Source organism: Coregonus lavaretus (genome assembly GCF_964263955.1).
Source record: "Coregonus lavaretus genome assembly, chromosome: 10".
NCBI classification, from domain to species: domain Eukaryota; kingdom Metazoa; phylum Chordata; class Actinopteri; order Salmoniformes; family Salmonidae; genus Coregonus; species Coregonus lavaretus.
Genome location: NC_139997.1, coordinates 18,754,641 through 18,775,143, shown reverse-complemented (window position 1 = coordinate 18,775,143; position 20,503 = coordinate 18,754,641). Strand labels below are relative to the sequence as shown.

The 20,503-nt window shown below is 42.2% G+C and overlaps 2 protein-coding genes across 6 annotated transcripts in view; both read left to right on the top strand.

Moving 5' to 3' along the window:
* Nucleotides 1–10,844, top strand: part of LOC311135989 (protein FAM168A-like) — a 64,399-nt gene extending 53,555 nt beyond the window's left edge. For both annotated transcript variants that reach the window (XM_084170035.1, XM_084170034.1), the window contains 4 exons: nt 597–739; nt 1,141–1,318; nt 1,701–1,840; nt 5,806–10,844. In XM_084170035.1, coding sequence (XP_084026161.1) covers nt 597–739; nt 1,141–1,318; nt 1,701–1,819 — 440 coding nt within the window. In that variant the 3' untranslated portion in view covers nt 1,820–1,840; nt 5,806–10,844. The remainder of the gene's footprint in view (nt 1–596; nt 740–1,140; nt 1,319–1,700; nt 1,841–5,805) is intronic.
* A 743-nt stretch (nt 10,845–11,587) lies between these two features.
* LOC311136452 (F-BAR and double SH3 domains protein 2-like) overlaps nt 11,588–20,503 on the top strand; it is a 44,574-nt gene continuing 35,658 nt past the window's right edge. For 2 of the 4 annotated variants that reach the window (XM_084170585.1, XM_084170584.1), the window contains exons 1-2: nt 11,589–11,848; nt 17,820–17,917. In XM_084170585.1, coding sequence (XP_084026711.1) covers nt 11,828–11,848; nt 17,820–17,917 — 119 coding nt within the window. In that variant the 5' untranslated portion in view covers nt 11,589–11,827. Of the gene's footprint in view, nt 11,849–17,819; nt 17,918–20,503 lie in introns of those variants that run through there. The other 2 variants (XM_084170583.1, XM_084170586.1) reach the window with 2 other exon arrangements.

Genomic DNA, 20,503 nt, shown 5'->3' with positions numbered 1-20,503 from the left:
AGCAAAACAGCCCGTTCCTCATCAGTTGACTGTCACTTTGCTCCGTCATGTGCGTGCCACACATGCAGACACACACAAACTTGTTCATTGCTGAAGCGCCACCAGAAAGGAATATTATAAATTATTTTCCTGCACTTAGCCTCTGTCCAGGGTTTGAAAAACATAATCTTTTGTCATGATTCGTACAGTTGTAGCATGCGTTTTCGCGCTATAGCCCAACGGTGGTTTTTAGGAGATTTTATTTTAAAAATAGATATATTTGATTTCGTTGGCCAATAGGGGGGGCGATACCATCGTATATCACAGTGTTTAATGAGTACATAATCACGATAGGACAAAGGTTGACATCGCCCAACCAGCACTGTGGAGCAGGCTGAATGTTTTCATGTTATTCAGTCAGTGAGACGCGTGCCCTCACTGTTCTGCTCCTTCAATGAGAATGACAAATGATCTGAAAACTGAAACTAGGTCTCTCACCCCATCTTCTCCCCCTCTCTCTCTTTCTGCCCCTCGCTTTCTCTTTCTCCATCTTTCCCTCTCCCATCCTGATCTATTTCTTACTCTCTCTCTTGCTCCCCCCCCCCCCCCTCATCTAGGATACACTGCTGGGACACCCTACAAGGTGCCCCCTGGTCAGTCCAACGGGGCGCCCCCTCCCTACTCCCCATCCCCTAACCCCTACCAGACGGCCATGTACCCAATCAGAAGTGCCTATCCCCAACAGAACCTCTACGCTCAGGTAAGGACCTGACCTGGCCTCTACTCACTGGGGTTGGTTGTCTGTCAATATCACCTCCCTGATATAAGATGTGATTGATTAGCTCTCTCTATTTGTTTTTGATTGTTAGTTGTCAGCTAGCTTGCTGAGTAAAATGATCTGTACTATAAAAGTAAGAAAGGCCAATTCTCCTTTTGTTCCTTTTCTCTCACTTCTCTCTCTGTCCACCCTCTCGCTTGCCCTCTTTCGCTCCTTTATTGTATTATCTCCCTCCTTCTCTCTCTACCTTTCTCCTCTCTCCCCCTCTCTCCCTATCTCAGATCAATTCAAGATGCTTTATTGGCATGACATACATTCTTCAATATTGAATATTGCCAAGGCATTCCAAAATCCACTTCTATCTTCTCTTCTCTTTCTCTCAGGGTGCGTACTACACACAGCCAATGTATGCGGCTCAGCCTCACGTGATCCACCACACAACGGTGGTGCAGCCCAATAGCATCCCCTCCGCCCTCTACCCTGCCCCCGTCCAACAGCCTCGCTCCAACGGCCATATGTCCATGGGCATGGTAGCCGGCACAACCATGGCCATGTCTGCTGGTAAGAAGTTAACACTCAACTACTATGGTTACAAAATTCCCAGATTTGCCAGAAATCCGATTGGAATATTTGTGGAATCAGGAGGTAATAACTAGGAAATCTGGAAATCCTACAACCAAGATTTCTGGAAAACCTGGGAATTTTGGGAAGGGTACTGGAATTTTGCAGCTCTATCAACAACTCAAACAAATTGTTCACACTATAACTTGCAGTCATGTTTCTGTTTGGAGTAAAGGCTCTGTGTGTTTAACACATTTATAACAGTGCTCGATCGATTAGTTCAGAAAGAGTTCGGCAACCAACGTGTTTCCATGGTGATGACAACTGTCTGGCTGTGTTACCATGGTGACCTCTGTATGTCTGATTGACCCTCTCTGCCCAGGTACTCTGCTGACCACGCCTCAGCACTCCACTCAGCACATCGGTGGGCATCCGGTTACCCTGCCAACATACCGGCCCCAGGGGACATCTGGGTATAGCTATGTGCCTCCTCACTGGTAGACCCCACTAGGTCCCACTCATGTAAGTTACTGTTCATATATCACAATGTTATCCCAGTCTATGGTTAGGAGAGTTAAGGGCCCAGTGAGAACTCACATTTTGAGATTGTTACATTTGTTTTTGGAAAATGAATTGACAGGACAAATGTGATATTTTCTTTATAAATTACATATAGAGTTGAAGTTGGAAGTTTACATACACTTAGGTTGGAGTCATTAAAACTCGTTTTTCAACCACTCCACAAATGTCTTGTTAACAAACTATAGTTTTGGCAAGTCGGTTAGGACATCTACTTTGTGCATGACACAAGTAATTTTTCCAACAATTGTTTACAGACAGATTATTTCACTTATAATTCACTGTATCACAATTCCAGTGGGTCAGAAGTTTATATACACAAAGTTGACTGTGCCTTTAAACAGCTTGGAAAATTCCAGAAAATGATGTCATGGCTTTAGAAGCTTCTGAAAGGCCTACCTTCAAACTCAGTGCCTCTTTGCTTGACATCATGTGAAAATCAAAAGAAATCAGCCAAGACCTCAGAAAAAGAATTGTAGACCTCCACAAGTCTGGTTCATCCTTGGGAGCAATTTCCATATGCTTGAAGGTACCACGTTCATCTGTACAAACAATAGTACGCAAGTATAAACACCATGGGACCATGCAGCCGTCATACTGCTCAGGAAGGAGACGCGTTCTGTCTCCTAGAGATGAACGTACTTTGGTGCGAAAAGTGCAAATCAATCCCAGAACAACAGCAAAGGACCTTGTGAAGATGCTGGAGGAAACCGGTACAAATGTATCTATATCCACAGTAAAACAAGTCCTATATCGACATAACCTAAAAGGCCGCTCAGCAAGGAAGAAGCCACTGCTCCAAAACCGCCATAAAAAAGCCAGCCTACGGTTTGCAACTGCACATGGGGACAAAGATCATACTTTTTGGTGAAATGTCCACTGGTCTGATGAAACAAAAATAGAACTGTTTGGCCATAATGACCATCGTTATATTTGGAGGAAAAAGGGGAAGCTTGCAAGCCGAAGAACACCATCCCAACCGTGAAGCACGGGGGTGGCAGCATCATGCTGTGGGGGTGCTTTGCTGCAGGAGGGACTGGTGCACTTCACAAAATAGATGGCATCATGAGAAAGGAAAATTATGTGGATATATTCAAGCAAGATCTCAAGACATCAGTCAGGAAGTTAAAGCTTGGTCGCAAATGGGTCTTCCAAATGGACAATGACCCCAAGCATACTTCCAAAGTTGTGGCAAAATGGCTTAAGGACAACAAAGTCAAGGTATTGGAGTGGCCATCACAAAGCCCTGACCTCAATCCTATAGAAAATGTGTGGGCAGAACTGAAAAAGCGTGTGCGAGCAAGGAGGCATACAAACCTGACTCAGTTACACCAGCTCTGTCAGGAGGAATGGGCCAAAATTCACCCAACTTATTGTGGAAGGCTACCCGAAATGTTTGACCCAAGTTAAACAATTGAAAGGCAATGCTACCAAATACTAATTGAGTGTATGTAAACTTCTGACCCACTGGGAATGTGATTAAATAAATAAAAGCTGAAATAAATCATTCTCTTTACTATTATTCTGTACTATTATACATTTCACATTCTTAAAATAAAGTGGTGATCCTAACTGACCTAAGACAGGGAATTTTTACTAGGAGTAAATGTCAGGAATTGTGAAAAACTGAGTTTAAATGTATTTGGCTAATGTAATAATAATATAATATGCCATTTAGCAGACGCTTTTATCCAAAGTGTGTGCATACATTTTTACGTATGGGTGGTCCCGGGGATCTAACCCACTACCCTGGCGTTACAAGCACCATGCTCTACCAATTGAGCTACAGAGGACCACAATGTGTATGTGAACTTCCGACTTCAGCTGTATATACTCTGTGTGTATATATACACTACCGGTCAAAAGTTTTAGAACACCTACTCATTCAAGGGTTTTTCTTTATTTTTACTATTTTCTACATTGCAGAATAATAGTGAAGACATCAAAACTTTGAAATAACACATATGGAATCATGTAGTAACCAAGAAAGTGTTAAACAAATATATATTGTATTTGAGATTCTTCAAATAGCCACCCTTTGCCTTGATGACAGCTTTGCACACTCTTGGCATTCTCTCAACCAGCTTCACCTGGAATGCTTTTCCAAAAGTCTTGAAGAAGTTCCCACATATGTTGAGCATATTTGTTTAACACCTTTTTTTTGTTACTACATGATTCCATATGTGTTATTTCATAGTTTTGATGTCTTCACTATTATTCTACAATGTAAAAAATAGTAAAAATAAAGAAAAACCCTTGAATGAGTAGGTGTTCTAAAACTTTTGACTGGGACTGTATACGTACACTGTGTGTGTGTGTGTGTGTGTGTGTGTGTATGTATATATATATATATATATATATATATATATATATATATATATATATACTTACATAAGTATTCAGACCCTTCACTTTGTTGAACCACCTTTGGCAGCAATTACAGCCTTGAGCCTTCTTTGGTATGACGCTACAAGCTTGGCACACCTGTATTTGGGGAGTTTCTCCCATTCTTCTCTGCAGATCCTCTCAAGCTCTGTCTGGTTGGACAGCATCGCTGCACAGCTATTTTCAGGTCTCTCCAGAGATGTTCAATCGGGTTCAAGTCCGGGCTCTGGCTGGGCCATTCAAGGACATTCAGAGACTTATCCTGAAGCCACTCCTGCATTGTCTTGGCTGTGTTTTTAGGGTCATTTTGCTGTTGGAAAGTGAACCTTCACCCAGTCTGAGGTCCTGAGCGCTCTGGAGCAGGTTTTCATCAAGAATCTCTCTCTCTACTTTTCTCCATTAATCTTTCCCTCGATCCTGACTAGTCTCCCAGTCCCTGCCGCTGAAAAACATCCCCACATCATGATGCTGTCACCACCATGCTTCACCGTAGAGATGGTGCCAGGTATCCTCCAGACGTGACTCTTGGCATTCAGGCCAAAGAGTTCAATCTTGGTTTCATCAGACCAGAGAATCTTGTTTCTCATGGTCAGAGTCCTTTAGGTGCCTTTTGGCAAACTCCAAGCGGGCTGTCATGTGCCTTTTACTGAGGAGTGGCTTCCATCTGGCAACTCTACCATAAAGGCCTGATTGGTGGAGTGCTGCAGAGATGATTGTCCTTCTGGAAGGTTCTCCCATCTCCACAGAGGAACTCTGGAGCTCTGTCAGAGTGACCATCAGGTTCTTGGTCACCTCCCTGACCAAGGCCCTTCTCCCCCGATTGCTCAGTTTGGCCAGGCGGCCAGCTCTAGGAAGAGTCTTGGTGGTTGCAAACTTCTTCCATTTAAGAATGATGGAGGCCACTGTGTTCTTGGGGACCTTCAATACTGCAGACATTTTTTGGTACCCTTCCCCTGATCTGTGCTTCGACACAATCCTATCTCGGAGCTCTACGGACAGTTCCTTCGACCTCATGGCTTGGTTTTTGCTCTGACAAGGACTGTCAACTGTGGGACCTTATATAGACAGGTGTGTGCCTTTCCAAATCATGTCCAATCAATTGAATTTACAACAGGTGGACTCCGATCAAGTTGTAGAAACATCTCAAGGATGATCAATGCAAACAGGATGCACCTGAGCTCAATTTCGAGTCTCATAGCAAAGGGTCTCAATACTTATGTAAATAAGGTATTTCTGTTTTGTATTTTTTATAAATGTGCAAATATTTCTAAAAACCTGTTTTTCGTTTTGTCATTATGGGGTATTGGGTGTAGATTGATTCCTTTTTTTAATCCATTTAAGAATAAGGCAACAAAATGTGGAAAGGGGTCTGAATACTTTCCGAATACACTGTATGTGTGTGTGTGTATATATATATATATATATATATATATATATATATATATATATAATATGGTGTTCATGTGAAAGTTTTCTTATCCCTCCTTCTCTCCCTCTCTCTCTCTCGTCCTCTTTCCCCTCAGATCGGGAGTCAATATCACTCACAACAACTCAAGTCTTACATTGGTGCAGGAGGCCTGGCATACGAGCACCAAGTCTGTCTGCAATAACAAAAAACTAAAGTGCAAGGGTCACTTTATGCATTCTTTTGTGATTTGGAAAAGCTGCTTTTTCATGTTTTTATTATTTTTGAACAGCCTCAGTTTTTGGGGAATTAGTTTCTTTGATTTTGACTATCTTATAATCCAGACACACACTGACCAGCAGTATAGTACATTTATAGTACATTTGTGCTTCTTTTTTACGTTTGTGTGTGTATGTGTATTTTTGTGTTCTGAACACTGGTTCCGACCCAAAGCCAGTCCCTTCAGCTGTGAGAATGTACACGTCTTTGTATGCTGCCAAATTCTAATGTTGGAAAAAAAATCTTACTTTTTCAGGCGAGTATTGGTCGTTTATTTCCCACTCATCATTGGGGGGAAAGCACCGTACAGGTGTCGCGCCTCGATTTTCTTTCACCCTTTTTGTTTTGCCTTCCCATTTGGGTTTACGTTCACACACAATCATCTTCCAGCACAAGATAACAAGGGTCGTCTTCCAGCAACAGTGCATACATTTGGCTTCTTTAAGATTATACCAACTATATCAGTCAGGTGGTATATGGTCCACTAGGATAGGGTTATCCAAAGTCAGTCCTGGAGCCCCCCCTGGGTGCAAGTTTTGGTTTTTGCCCTAGCACTACACAGCTGATTCAAATATCCAACTCATCATCAAGCTTTGATTATTTGAATCAGCTGTGTAGTGCTAGGGCAAAAAACAAAATGTGCACCCAGGGGGGATCCCAGGACCGACTTTGGGAAACCCTGCACTAGAAGAAAGACTAATACCGTAAGTAACATAATAGTTACACACACACATGTAGAGGATATTTTCAGTAAGTTCAGTGGACATAATTAGCTTGTACGTCTACTAGAGTAGAGTAAGCAATTTAAATATTTATACATTATTATATTATAGGTATACTGATGTGTGAGCGAGCGCCTGCGCGCGTTTGTAGTCCTTTTGTACACATAAAAGCTCGCCGAACATGCAAACACACTCGCATTTAGGTATTTCAGTTGGCATGAGTAAGGTGCGCACTGACACACGTGCTCACAGATATACATTTACAGATGTATATGACTTCACACACACACACGCAAAAGTGTAGATGGTATAGGATGCGATGGATAGATGACTGGATAGGGTCTCCCTCGTACCTTGCAGCCTATGTTGTGCATGGAGTTTGGTGCATGGAGTTTGAGGGGTGAGGCAAATTGTCAGTAGGACCAAGGATAGCTAAATCAAAGGATTCAAATGGATTTAAGGTCAATAGCTGGCCGGCACACTGAAGAACAGCAGACTTGAGAGAGGGGTAAAGGAATTCAAGGGGAGTAGTGAGTGGAAAAAGGAAGAAAATAATCTAAATTGTTTAGTGGTCAAGCATCAATACCCATAGACCTGTGCTGCATGCCTCCCATCAATCTCACAGGCTGGAGATAAGTGTTATTCGCATGTGATGTCATGTTTACATGTTTAATAGAGATTTAGGCCCTAAACTGCACCAATTACCTGGGTCGTGTTCAGCAAGGCACGCCGTAGCAAAACGTTTTGCTACGGAAAACAAAGATCTGTGTTCTTATTGGACAGATTCAGGTAGTACCTCCCTGTTTTAAATAAACATCTCCTGAACTGAACACTGACCTGATCAGAGTGTCACCAGTTCCTCAGGGGACCGGGAGAGGGCAGTGGTGAGGGATGCAGGGCCCCCTATTCCCTACCTATATAGGGCTCTGGTCAAAAGTAGTGCACTATATAGGGAATAGGTTTTAGAAACCTGACTGACCTCAACGCAGATGTGTTCCAATCCAGAGAATTGTCATCATCTGTTCTCTCGATGTGTATGTTACTGAGTAGTCCATGCAATTGAAACTAGTTCACCAGTCTTGTGAACACTTTTAAACAATGGCAGGTGGAAAAATGCTCAAACACTTTATTTTGGACCTAGGTCTCATAGGATTAGTGAAAGGAAACGTTTAGTTTGCATGTTGGTCAACCTGCTACCTTGCTACTTCAGAGTAGCCAATAGAACAGGCCCAGGACGTCATTGTTTCCAGGGCAGACACCATGGAAGGAAGTTAGGATTGTGAAGGGAATCATGGGGGAAGAATTTGTGTTAAAACAGGAAATTGGGAACATTTTTAGAAAGGTTTCATGTCCCTTTAGTCTGGGGGGCAAAACCCTATGACTGGGGCCCTGGGTTGGGAGAGGTCCGTGTGGGACATGTTTACTTCCAAATCGAACCCTAGCCCCCAGGGTTGCGGTCAATTCCAATTTCATTTAAAATTCCAATTAAATTCTTGAATTCACTCATGAAATTGAGAATTTGTTGAATTCAATTTGAATTTTAAAATTCTTTGAGTTATGGAATTGAATCTTTGGAATTTTATGGAATTGGAATTCAGTATTTGTTAGTTGATGGAACTAATGCACTTAGTATAAAAATGGACTGCAGGATTTGTGTTGAATCATTTTAACTTGTAATTTTTGGGGATAATATTGAATTGTGAATTGAATTCTTGGAATATACCTAACATTGGAATTGAATTATCTCTGAATTCAAAGACTGACCTGGAATTTGAATTGTATTTATTGGAATTTACAGGGAGAGGGAATTGAATTAGTGGAATTAACCCCAACACTGCTAGCCTCAACTCCCTCCCTAGCCCCTACAACTGTAGACCTGAGAGGATTGGGATAGGTGAAAGCAATACTCAGCCAATCAGAAGGCAAGATTAATATTTTCCATTATGCTTACAGTATATTGACCCAGTCCGCCTAGATCCACAGGAGTGGCTAGGGTTTAGGGGCTAGGGATCCATTTGGAATTCAGATATGGAGTTGGCAAGGAAGCAGGGTTCAGGTTGAGTTTGAAGGTTGTAAGGAGGAGTTCTATACTAGGTTATTATGGTTCCGCACTAGGTTACTGTGTCATGACCACATATCAGAGTTATCATGTGAGTGTGAAAAAAATGTATTGCACAAACATCTAAAAGTAATAATCAATGCTAAATAACAGGTACTTAGCTCTTAGCTAACATCTTAGGATTTCTTAAGAGTTCATTTAGTTCAGTGCATTTGATAGCATACTCTTTGGTCTCAATAAACGACTGTACATTTCAGATAATATCTGTTGTGAATAATTGCTACTGCTTCTTTCAATCTGTTACAATTAGTTAACCACTACGTACAATTCAAAATGCCATTTTATTTGACACAGTGTTACCTCACAGTAAAAAAAAAAAAAAAAAGGAGAGGTGTCATGCACCCAAAATATGACAATTTATAGAGTAGCATTCACTAGTGAATGGGGTATCGATGTGTGTGTATAGGAGTGAGTGTGTGTTGACTGTGTGAGGGAAGGTATCAGTGGGCAGTGTGGTATCAGCCCCTCGTCTCCCGTGTAGTGTGTGTGTGTGTGTGTGTGTGTGTGTGTGTGTGTGTGTGTGTGTGTGTGTCCATGCGTGTGTCCATGCGTGTGTGAAGCATGTATGCAGTCCTGTGTGAGTTTCCTCCCAAAATTGACCTGGTCATACTGTGTAGAGCTAACGTTTCCCAACCTCCACTCTCCCCTGTCAGTAGCAGATCACAGAGCCAAACAGAACAAGAACATTGAAAACAAGACTCACAAGTACATTTATTGTGCTAAATTATTTGGAGCATTAGAGCAAAGAAACACAAACAACCAGACAGCTTTTTATTTTATTTTATTTGAAACCGTTGACAAATATTGTTTTGTAGTGCTATTCACTAGAACATGTAATGTAATGTGATGCAAGAACTGAACAAGGCATATGACTAGTTGCACAGGCCCAAATTTATGTGAATGATATGCTGAGTGCTAAATATCTGGAGGTTCAAAACCTCCAAAATAACCATGTGTACTACGAGTATAACCTCTGTTTTTTTTTTTAAGCGTTTAAAATAATTATACACTTTTCATTTCTGGTATGTCATTTAAGCTCTTTTTACCATAAATGTTATTTAAGGTTTTGTTGATTGATTGATGTTTATTATTCTTAAGATAAAAGATAATTATGGTCGAGCTGATGTGGGTTGCCTCTTGGGGCTTCAGGGGGCATTTCAGAACACAAGTCTGTTGGATGAGTGGAGCAGATGTGGGGAGGGGCACAATCTGGCAACCTGGTCAGAAATGACTGGCATACAGTCTCCACTCGCTGACCTTTTCCCCTCAAAGACCCAGGGCATTGAAACACAACAGAAATGTTCCCAGAACCAAACTGACACCATAAACAGACGTTCCCAGAACATCCAGGGAACCTAATGTGCTAACTGGGCATTGACTGAAAGCTAGCCTGGAGTACACTACAATTTATGTTTATTGAAAAATGCTAAAGGATATGGGTCCACAGATTGTGGATTGAAGCATGAGAGCAGTAGCCTGGGATCTAAACAATTTTTGCTATGTTTCACCGTTGTTCACTTCATGTTATGTGTAACAACCCTGGAACGTAGCAAACTCAGTCTGGAATTTTAAGCTATGGGAGCTGCCCTGAGTGTCTCAGTGCCTGGAGGTCGAGAAGCAAGCAGCTCCACCAAGGTTGTTTACGAAAGAGTAACAATCCCTATGCCTTTTCTGTTTCCGTTAGTCACGATGAACTTCGGCCTTGTCAATCTTTTGATTTGAACACCAATTTTCGAGAATAAGATAAGAGTCAGCACCTTGAGATTAAAACTACTTCCCAACTAATGGCCCCCAGAGCCTTTGCGATGTTCTGTCACTACATTGCAGCAACGCTGGCAGAACGTTTTTATAACATGAGGTTGGGACAATCTTGAAGGAAAGACCCACATCAGACTTGTCTATATGAAGTGTAATTCTGTTTTTGTTTTTATGTCATTCTAATGAGGATCAGATAGTGGTCCCGGTGACAAGTAAGGCAAGTTTGTAATTGTATAAAACTTACTGTACGATGTAGAACATTCAATAACTATTAAAATCTTTCCCAAAAAGCCCAGCTTTTAATTATGTTTGTGTCCTCTGCCAATTCATCTTTAAATAACATTTTGGCCTCTCTTGATTTCTAAATTATTGTTTTGACTGTAAACTGCAAAAAAGAAATTGGTCAAGGGATAAGACGTAGACTACACTTTAGATTTCCAACATCAGCTATGCATCAGTGGAGAAATGTTGTTATTGAATGGGCTGGTGTAGGGGCTTTGATGAAATAAATGGGCCGGTGTGTTAGAAATGCCTGGGCCAATTTCTGGTCCCAGTCTATACCTGTTCACAAATGCAATGCAATTGCATTCTCCCATGAATCTCTTATAAGCACATCAGACTCAGTGCACTGCTATCGGCTGATAGCCTATAATCATAACAGCAGGCCTATACAAGACAACCTGGAAATTGTTTTACTCAACCATGTTGAATTTGTATACTTTTCACTTGATATGTCATTTATCTGTAGGAATACATCTCTATATTAATCTGAGATAATTGAGGGAACATTATAAAATAGGTGTTTTTCTGAGGGCTGCAGAATAGTCCTAAACGCACAGACGTGAAGGGGTCAGAGATGTATCACCTAATCGCCAACTAATCCCCATGTTTATGAAGCGGACATGGCCACTAGAGGGACATAGGCTACGGCTAGTCTACATCACTAATTCCCAACCCAGAGCAATGCAATCCCCACGAAAAGTCCCGTGCATTTACTCAGCGTGCCGCCATCCCTGTCTCTCCTCCACCGGAAACCCCGCTGAATCGCAAACTTCGCTTTTATGTTCCCGGAGGCAGTCGATTTTCAACAGGACTTCATCGGTGTGTGGAGTTGGGTCGTCATGGCCGCCTGAATCAGACTAAATTCACCCAGTGCATGGTTCTCTATCTGTAATTTACATACAATCGAAAGTTTTTCACGGAATTTTGCAGATTAACTCCAATATTTGTTAGGATATTTGTTTTCATGTAAAAATTATAACATGCATCCTCCGCCGAGAAAGGTGAGTTGGCCCGTTTTTACTTTTCTCTGCAAATGTATCGACGAATGTTGCATATGTAGGAGCCTAATTGTTGAAAGATGCACGCTTTGTTGTAGTCCAACTTTAAGATATGCGCCCACCACGTCGGCACAAAGTGTTATAGTTCTTATCAAATGCAAACACGACCTTTTGGTTAGTGAGTGTTTTAGATATTCTTAAAACTTTTTAATATTTTTAGAATGTTCCAAAGTAGCCTAAGAAATGTCCTGTGTAAAATGGTACTCAATTCAATAAAAAACAAAGTTCTAACGGTTACACATTTTAGCTTTTGCGTGGCTCAACTATTAAAAATATACATTGTAACCGCCTTGCTCTTGGAGATAATTTGTAGCAAGCGAAAGTGGTGCTGTATGGCTGAATTTGGACCTCTGTAACGAGAACAACAACAAAAATATTGTAATGGGATCCTGTTATGTTATATTATGTTGCAGAAACATTACACATCCGAGAAGTCTGTTGCTGTTTGGATAAGAAATTGTACTTCTGTTAGAATTCCTATAGTTGAAGTTGAACCTCGACTATATATCAAATTCTAATAGAGTCCAGAGTTATGTTTTGTACAATGATGTTAATGAAATAACAACTTGATTTTATATTGAACAAAAATATAAACGTAACGTGTTGGTTTCATGAGCTGAAATAGAAGATCCCAGAAATGTTCCATACGCACAAAAAGCTTATTTCAATTTTTTTGGGGGTGCCAAATTTGTTTACATCCCTGTTAGTGAGTATATTTGCCAAGATAATCCATCCACTTGACAGGTGTGGCATATCAAGAAGCTGATTAAACAGCATGATCATTACACAGGTGCACCTTGTGCTGGGGACAATAAAAGGCCACTCTAAAATGTGCAGTTTTGTCACACACCACAATGCCACAAATGTCAAAAGTTTTGAGGGAGCGTGCAATTGGCATGCTGACTGCAGGAATGTCCACCAGAGCTGTTGCCAGAGATTTGAATGTTCATTTTAGAGAACATCATTTTAGAGAATTTGGCAGTACACCCAACTGGCCTCACAACCGCAGACTATGTGTAACCACGCCAGCCCAGGACCTCCACATCTGGCTTCTTCACCTGTGAGATTGTCTGAGGGGGCGCTGAGAAGTATTTATGTCTGTAATGAAGCCCTTTTGTAGGGAAAAACTCATTTTGATTGGCTGGGCCTGGCTCCCAAGTGGGTGGGCCTATGCCCTCCCAGGCCCACCAATGGCTGTGCCCTTGCCCAGTCATGTGAAATCCATAGATTAGGGCCTAATTTATTTATTTCAATTGACTGATTTCCTTATATGAACTGTAACTCAGTAAAAGCTTTGAAATTATTGCATGGTGTCTTTATATTTTTTGTTCAGTATGAATTAGCACTATTGATACAGTACATTTGCCATTTTGTTATTTTCATGATTGTTTATGGATTAATTTCTCTCACAAACAGGGGAGCTTTAGCAAACTAATTGCTGAGGAATAGTCCAAAGCCATTCAGATGTCACTGGTAGCCCTATAGATTATTCATTTCCTGAAATAGAAACACACCTTGGCCTATTAAATCATTGATCATTGTCCCAACTGACCATTAGTTTCAAGTTTTTAATGTCACGTGCACAAGTACAGTGAAATGCCTTTCTTGCAAGCTCCAAACCCAACAATGCAGTAATCAATGTAGCACTAAAAATAACATAAGGTCAAAGCTGCGGGAAGTAGGGGTGTGCAGCACACCCTGAAAAATCAGAATGTAATATACTCTACATGACCAAAAGTATGTGGACACCTGCTCGTCGAACATCTCATTTCAAAATCATGGGCATTAATATGGAGTTGGTCCCCCCTTTGCTGCTATAAGAGCCTCCACTCTTCTGGGAAGGCTTTCCACCAGATGTTGGAACATTGCTGCGGGAACTTGCTTCCATTCAGCCACAAGAGCATTAGTGAGGTCGGGCACTGGTATTTGGTATTTTATTAGGATCCCAATTAGCTGTTGCGAAAGCCGCAGCTACTCTTCCTGGGGTCCACACAGAACATGAAACATGACATAATACAGAACATTAATAGCCAAGAAGAGCTCAAGGACAGAACTACATACATTTAAAAATGCCACACACAGCCTACATATCAATACATACAAACAAAATATGTAGGTCAAATAGGGCGATGTTGGGCGATTTAGGCCTGGCTCTCAGTCGGTGTGTTCGATGGGGTTGAGGTCAGGGCTCTGTGCAGGCCAGTCAAGTTCTTCCACACCACTCGACAAACCATTTCTGTATGGACCTCGCTTTGTGCATGGGGGCATTGTCATGCTGAAACAGGAAATGGCCTTCCCCATACAGTTGCCACAAAATTGGAGGTACAGAATAGTCTAGAATGTCATTGGATGCTGTAATGTAAAGATTTCCCTTAACTGGATCTAAGAGGTCTAGCCCGACCCATGAAAAACAGCCCCAGACCATTATTCCTCCGCCACTAAACTTTACAATTGGTACTGGGGGAATAGGCATTGTCGTGCCGTCTTCACGACTGTCTTGGTGTGTTTGGACCATGATGGTTTGTTAGTGATACCAAGGAACTTGAAGCTCTCGACCTGCTCCACTACAGCCCCGTCGACGTGAATGGGGGCGTGCTCGGCCCTCCTTTTCCTGTAGTCCACGATTTCCTTTGTCTTGATCACGTTGACGGAGATTCGTCCGTCAGACTGCCAGAGTCCAATGGCGGCGAGCTTTACACCACTCCAGCCGACACTTGGCATTGTGCATGTTGATCTTAGGCTTGTGTGTGACTGCTCGGCCATGGAAACCCATTTCATTAAGCTCCTGACGAACAGTTATTGTGCTGACGTTGCTTCCAGAGGCAGTTTGTAACTCAGTAGTGAGTGTTGTAACCGAGGACAGACTATTTTTACGCACTACGCGCTTCAGGACTTGCCGGTCCCGTTCTGTGAGCTTGTGTGGCCTATCACTTCGCGGCTGAGCCTTTGTTGCTCCTAGACGTTTCCACTTCACAATAACAGCACTTACAGTTGACCGGGGCAGCTCTAGCAGGGCAGAAATGTACGAACTGACTTGTTGGAAAGGTGACATCCTATGACGGTGCCACGTTGAAAGTCACTAAGCTCTTCAGTAAGGCCATTCTACTGCCAGTGTTTGTCTATGGAGATGGCATGGCTGTGTGCTCGACTTTATACACCTGTCAGCAACGGGTGTGGCTGAAATGGCCGAATCCACTCATTTGAAGGGGTGTCCACATTATTTTGTATATAGAGAGTGTGTGTGTATATGTATGTACAGTACCTGTCAAAAGTTTGGAAACACCTACTCATTCAAGGGTTTTTCTTTTCTTTTTACTATTTTCTACATTGTAGAATAATAGTGAAGACATCAAAACTATGAAAGAACACATATGGAATCATGTAGTAACGAAAAAAGTGTTAAACAAATCAAAATATATTTTATATTTGAGATTCTTCAAATAGCCACCCTTTGCCTTGCCATTTTCTCAACCAGCTTCACCTGGAATGCTTTTCCAAAAGTCTTGAAGGAGTTCCCACATATGTTGAGCACTTGTTGGCTGCTTTTCCTTAACTCTGCTGTCCGACTCATCCCAAACCATCTCAATTGGGTTGAGGTCGGGGGATTGTGGAGGCCAGGTCATCTGATGCAGCACTCATCACTCTCCTTCTTGTTCTAATAGCCCTTACACAGCCTGGAGGTGTGTTGGGTCATTGTCCTGTTGAAAAACAAATTATAGTCCCACTAAGCCCAAACCAGATGGGATGGCGTATCGCTGCAGAATGCTGTGGTAGCCATGCTGGTTAAGTGTGCCTTGAATTCTAAATAAATCACAGACAGTGTCACCAGCATAGCACCCCCACACCATAACACCACCTCCTCCATGCTTTACGGTGGGAAATACACATGCGGAGATCATCCGTTCACCCACACTGCGTCTCACAAAGACACAGCGGTTTGAACCGAAGATCTCAAATTTGGACTCCAGACCAAAGGACACATTTCCACAGGTCTAATGTCCATTTCTCGTGTTTCTTGGCCCAAGCAGGTCTCATCTTCTTATTGGTGTCCTTTAGTAGTGTTTTTTTGCAGCAAATCGACCATGAAGGCCTGATTCACACAGTCCCCTCTGAGCAGTTGATGTTGAGATGTGTCTGTTACTTGAACTCTGTGAAGCATTTATTTGGGCTGCAATTTCTGAGGCTGGTAACTCTAATGAACTTATCCTCTGCAGCAGAGGTAACTCTGGGTCTTCCATTCCTGTGGCGGTTCTCATGAGAGCCAGTTTCATCAAAGCGCTTGATGGTTTTTGCGACTGCACTTGAAGACACTTTCAAAGTTCTTGAAATGTTCCGTATTGACTGACCTTCATGTCTTAAAGTAATGATGGGCTGTCGTTTCTCTTTGCTTATTTGAGCTGTTCTTGCCATAATATGGAATTGGTCTTTTACCAAATAGGGCTATCTTCTGTCACAACACAACTGATTGGCTCAAACGCATTAAGAAGGAAAGAAATTCCACAAATTAACTTTTAAGGAGGCACACCTGTTAATTGAAATGCATTCCAGGTGACTACCTCATGGAGCTGGTTGAGAGAATGCCAAGAGTGTGCAAAGCTGTCAGCAAGGCAAAGGGTGGCTATTTGAAGAATCTCAAATAGAAAATATATATGGTTTGTTTAACACTTTTTTGGTTACTACATGATTCCATATGTGTTATTTCAAAGTTTTGATGTCTTCACTACTATTCTAGGTAGTATTCTATGTAAAAATAAAGAAAAACCCTTGAATGAGTAAGTGTGTCCAAACTTTTGAGTGTATGTATAATGTGTGTTATATTTTTATTTTTATTTTCACACAAGTAGTGCACTGGGCCTTTACTAGTCCTGTATTAGCGGACAGATATAGCCATCTGTAGCTTGGGCAATTTTTTTGAAATGCATAAGGTAGAACAAAAACACACAAGAAATAAGAAGAACACGAAGGTAAGAAGCTGCATACAGGGTCATTTCCAATACCATATTTACAATGTGCAGGGATACTGGATTGATCGAGGTAGATATGTATAGGGGTAAGGTTACTAGGCATAAGGATATATGATAAACAGAGTAGCAGCAGCGTAAATTATGATTTTGTGTGTGTGTGTGGAGTCGGTATAAATATATATGTGTGTGTAGTGAGTATAAATGTGTGTATGTGTCCATAGACAGTATAAAAATAAAATACAATGATCAACTCAGTCCATTAAGTTATGATAATAATACAGTACAGTAGGCAATGTTTCACCAGTTCACGTCAGATATAGTATTCAAATCAGTACCACAAATACTGTATTATATAACCTACAGTACAACACACAGCAACTAATGCATGTTCCAGGTCAATTGGAGATCGAAGGACAAGTAATAAAAAAGGTCAGTGAGTGTAGTTTGAGCCCTAATAGTTTCCCAGTTGACCACACACCCAATTACTAGAGCTTAGACATGGTCACTGGGATTCATTACCTAACCCAGGGGCCAATTAGGAGTCCACAGAGCCCCAGAGAGAAGCATTTTACCTGGCTTCATCTGCCTGTGGATTTGTATACAGTTGACACCTGGGCCGTGTTCACTAGAAAATAAAATGGTCCGAAACAGGGAGGGGAATTGTGAAATTGTCCAATAAGATATGCTACATTTTGTCTTCCGTTGCTATTGTTTTTGCTACAGTGTGCCCCAATGAACATGACCCTGATCGATTCAATGGCTTTCCACTGTTGTTAATGCGTCAACCAGAAACATGCAGATATACAGACACGATTAAAAATAATGTGTTTGTGCTTATATGACATTAAGTGCACTAATAAGGAGTTGACTGTATTCTTCTCTGTATACGAGAGAATGATCTGGTTGTCTAGTCCACTTCTTCTGATGTGATTTATTTTTTTCTCCCTCAGGTCAAGCTTACCCAGGAGCTGAAGCACACTCACGCTGAGCAGATGAGCAGACTACTCATCAAACACCAGACCGAGTGTGACCTACTAGAGGACCTGAAGTAAGAGGAGGATGGAGGGTGGAAGATGAGGGTGGAAGTTGGGGGAGGAGGGAGCTGGTGGATGGCAATTGAGGCTGCATCTCTATCCCCAGTTCCAAATCAACCCCTATCCCCTAGGCACTTGAACAGTTGTGAAAGGGGGGGGGGGGGGGGTGGAATAGGGGTTTATTTGGAATGTAACAGTAGTCTTGGGTTTCTGTTCTTTGGCTTGGGTGAGGGGGCACCGCCCACACTAAACAGTTGGAAGTGAAAAGCAAGGAGGACCTCCACTCCAGATGTTCTGGCTGCCATAAGTGGTTTGTTTGGGGGGGAAGAGAAGATGACAAAGAGAGAAGAAAAATACCTAGAGATCAAACAAGCCCGAGATGTTCAGCCAGTCACTGTTGGAGGAAAATGGAAGTTAGATAAAAATAACTTTGTGTTGCATCATTCCCAAAGATTCCTGGAATTAGGATGGAATAATCAGGAAATGGGATTTCGAGAAAGTTACCAGAATTAAAAGAACAAAATGGCACAGGGAGAATGATAGTGTAGGGAGGCAGGGTTGTGTTCATTAGGCACCAAACAGACTGAAAAAGGGAGGGACTATCTGCACTCCATTGCAAAGCATTTTAAAACGATGTTCTCTAATGAACATGACCCATGCAGAGGGAAAGGAAAAACAGGCCAAGAGGACATGCAAATCACCAGAGAGGAAGCCAGATCTGTTGTGTCAGTTGGGCCTTGCTGAATACTGGAGCACTCAGACAAATATTAACACGCTCTGTAATTTACAATAAAATGCCCAGTGAACGTGTGCTAGAAAAGCAGACTCTAGAGCCGGGGTGTCTGACTGTGGCCCTGGAGACCTGAGGCTCTCGTCCTCTAATCAAGGAGGCTGGGTTGTGTTCAATTTGGCACACCACTGAAAAAGTGTTAAAACGTATTGCAACGGAAAACAAAGTGTTTCTTATTGGACAGGTCGAAGTTGTCCCTCCCTGTTTGTCTGTTTTCTTATGTTTGGTGCCTTTTAAACACAGGCCTGCTCTCACAGGAGATGGAGTCGCTTTCATGTCAGAGGAGAAAAAAAATAAAAAGATGATAAAATCTGCACAAAAACAATATATGCACATTTTCACACCAGAGATGTTTCCATCAAATTGACTTGTTGCGGATAAAAGGCTGTGTGTGATGACGTAGTGCACATAAAAAATAACTTTTGCGGTTAAATTCCCATGTACCGAATTTACAAAAAATACAAGTTAAATGTGTTTCCATTGCATTTTCAACTCTACTGATGGTTTTGTCACAACAAATGTTGCATTTTCTGTTTCCGTCAGGCCTGTCGTGAAATGTTTTATCTGACGTACTTAACTCGAATAAGAAGGTTGGGTGGAGACCTGGTTACATATACAGTTTACAGTAGGTGTAAAAGGTGCAGCAAAATTCTTATGTGATAGCTCCTTCTAATGCAGTACATCAGTCAGTCCCATGTAGCTCAGTTGGTAGAGCATGGCGTTTGCAACGCCAGGGTTGTGGGTTCATTTCCCACGGGGGACCAGTACAAAAAGAAATAGAAATGTATGCACTCACTAACTGTAAGTCGCTCTGGATAAGAGCGTCTGCTAAATGACTAAAATGTAACTGTAATAACGAGTCAGGTCAAAATTTACAAGTAATAAGAGGTAGTATGCATAGTAATAATGGACTGTATTTGCAAATATAAAGTGGGTAGTGACTTGGTAACGCACTGGAATAAATAGTATATAATAGAACAGCGCGTGTGTGTAAGGGTTGGATGTGTGGATAATCCGTGCAAATAGTCTCTAATGTGCAGGTCTGTGCAGGGTGACAGCTAGTGTTAGCTGTTCAGCAGTCTGATGGCCTGGTGGTAGCTGTCTCGGAGTCTGTTAGTCCAAGACCCGATGCTCTGATGGCGCTTACCAGATGGTAACCGACTGCACAGTCTATGGCTCAGACACTAAGTAGATATCCTGGAGGCCAGGGAGCTCGCAGGGAGACCCCAGTGATGCACCACCCTTTATAGAGCCTTTCAGATGAGGGAAGTGCAGTTGCTGTACCAGGCGGTGCTGCAGCCGGTGAAGATGCTCTCAATTGTGCAGCTATAGAAATTATTGAGGACCCATGCAGCATTTCTTCAGTCACCTGAGGTTGAAGAGGTGCTGTAATGGTGGTGGTGTGTTTGGACCATTTTAGGTCAGCTGTGATGTGCACAACGAGGAACTTGATGCTTTTGACCCTCTCCACTGCAGCCCCCCCCCCCCCTTTCCTGTAGTCCATGATTAGCTCCTTGGTTTTGCTGACGTTGAGGGAGAGGCTTTTCCTGGCACCACTCTACCAGGGCTCTAACCTCCTCCCTGGAGGCTGTCTCATTGCCGTCAGCGATCAGGCCCACCACCGTCATGTCGTCGGCAAACTTAATGATGGTGTTGGAGTCGTGCATGGCCACCTTGTTGCAGGTCAGTGTGGCAGAGGTGTTGTTGTCTACCCTCACCACCTGGGGTTTGCCTGTCAGGAAGTCCTGGATCCAGTTGCAGAGAGCAGAGCCTGGAAGAGGGAGAGAGACCGGGAGAAAGGAGGGACTAG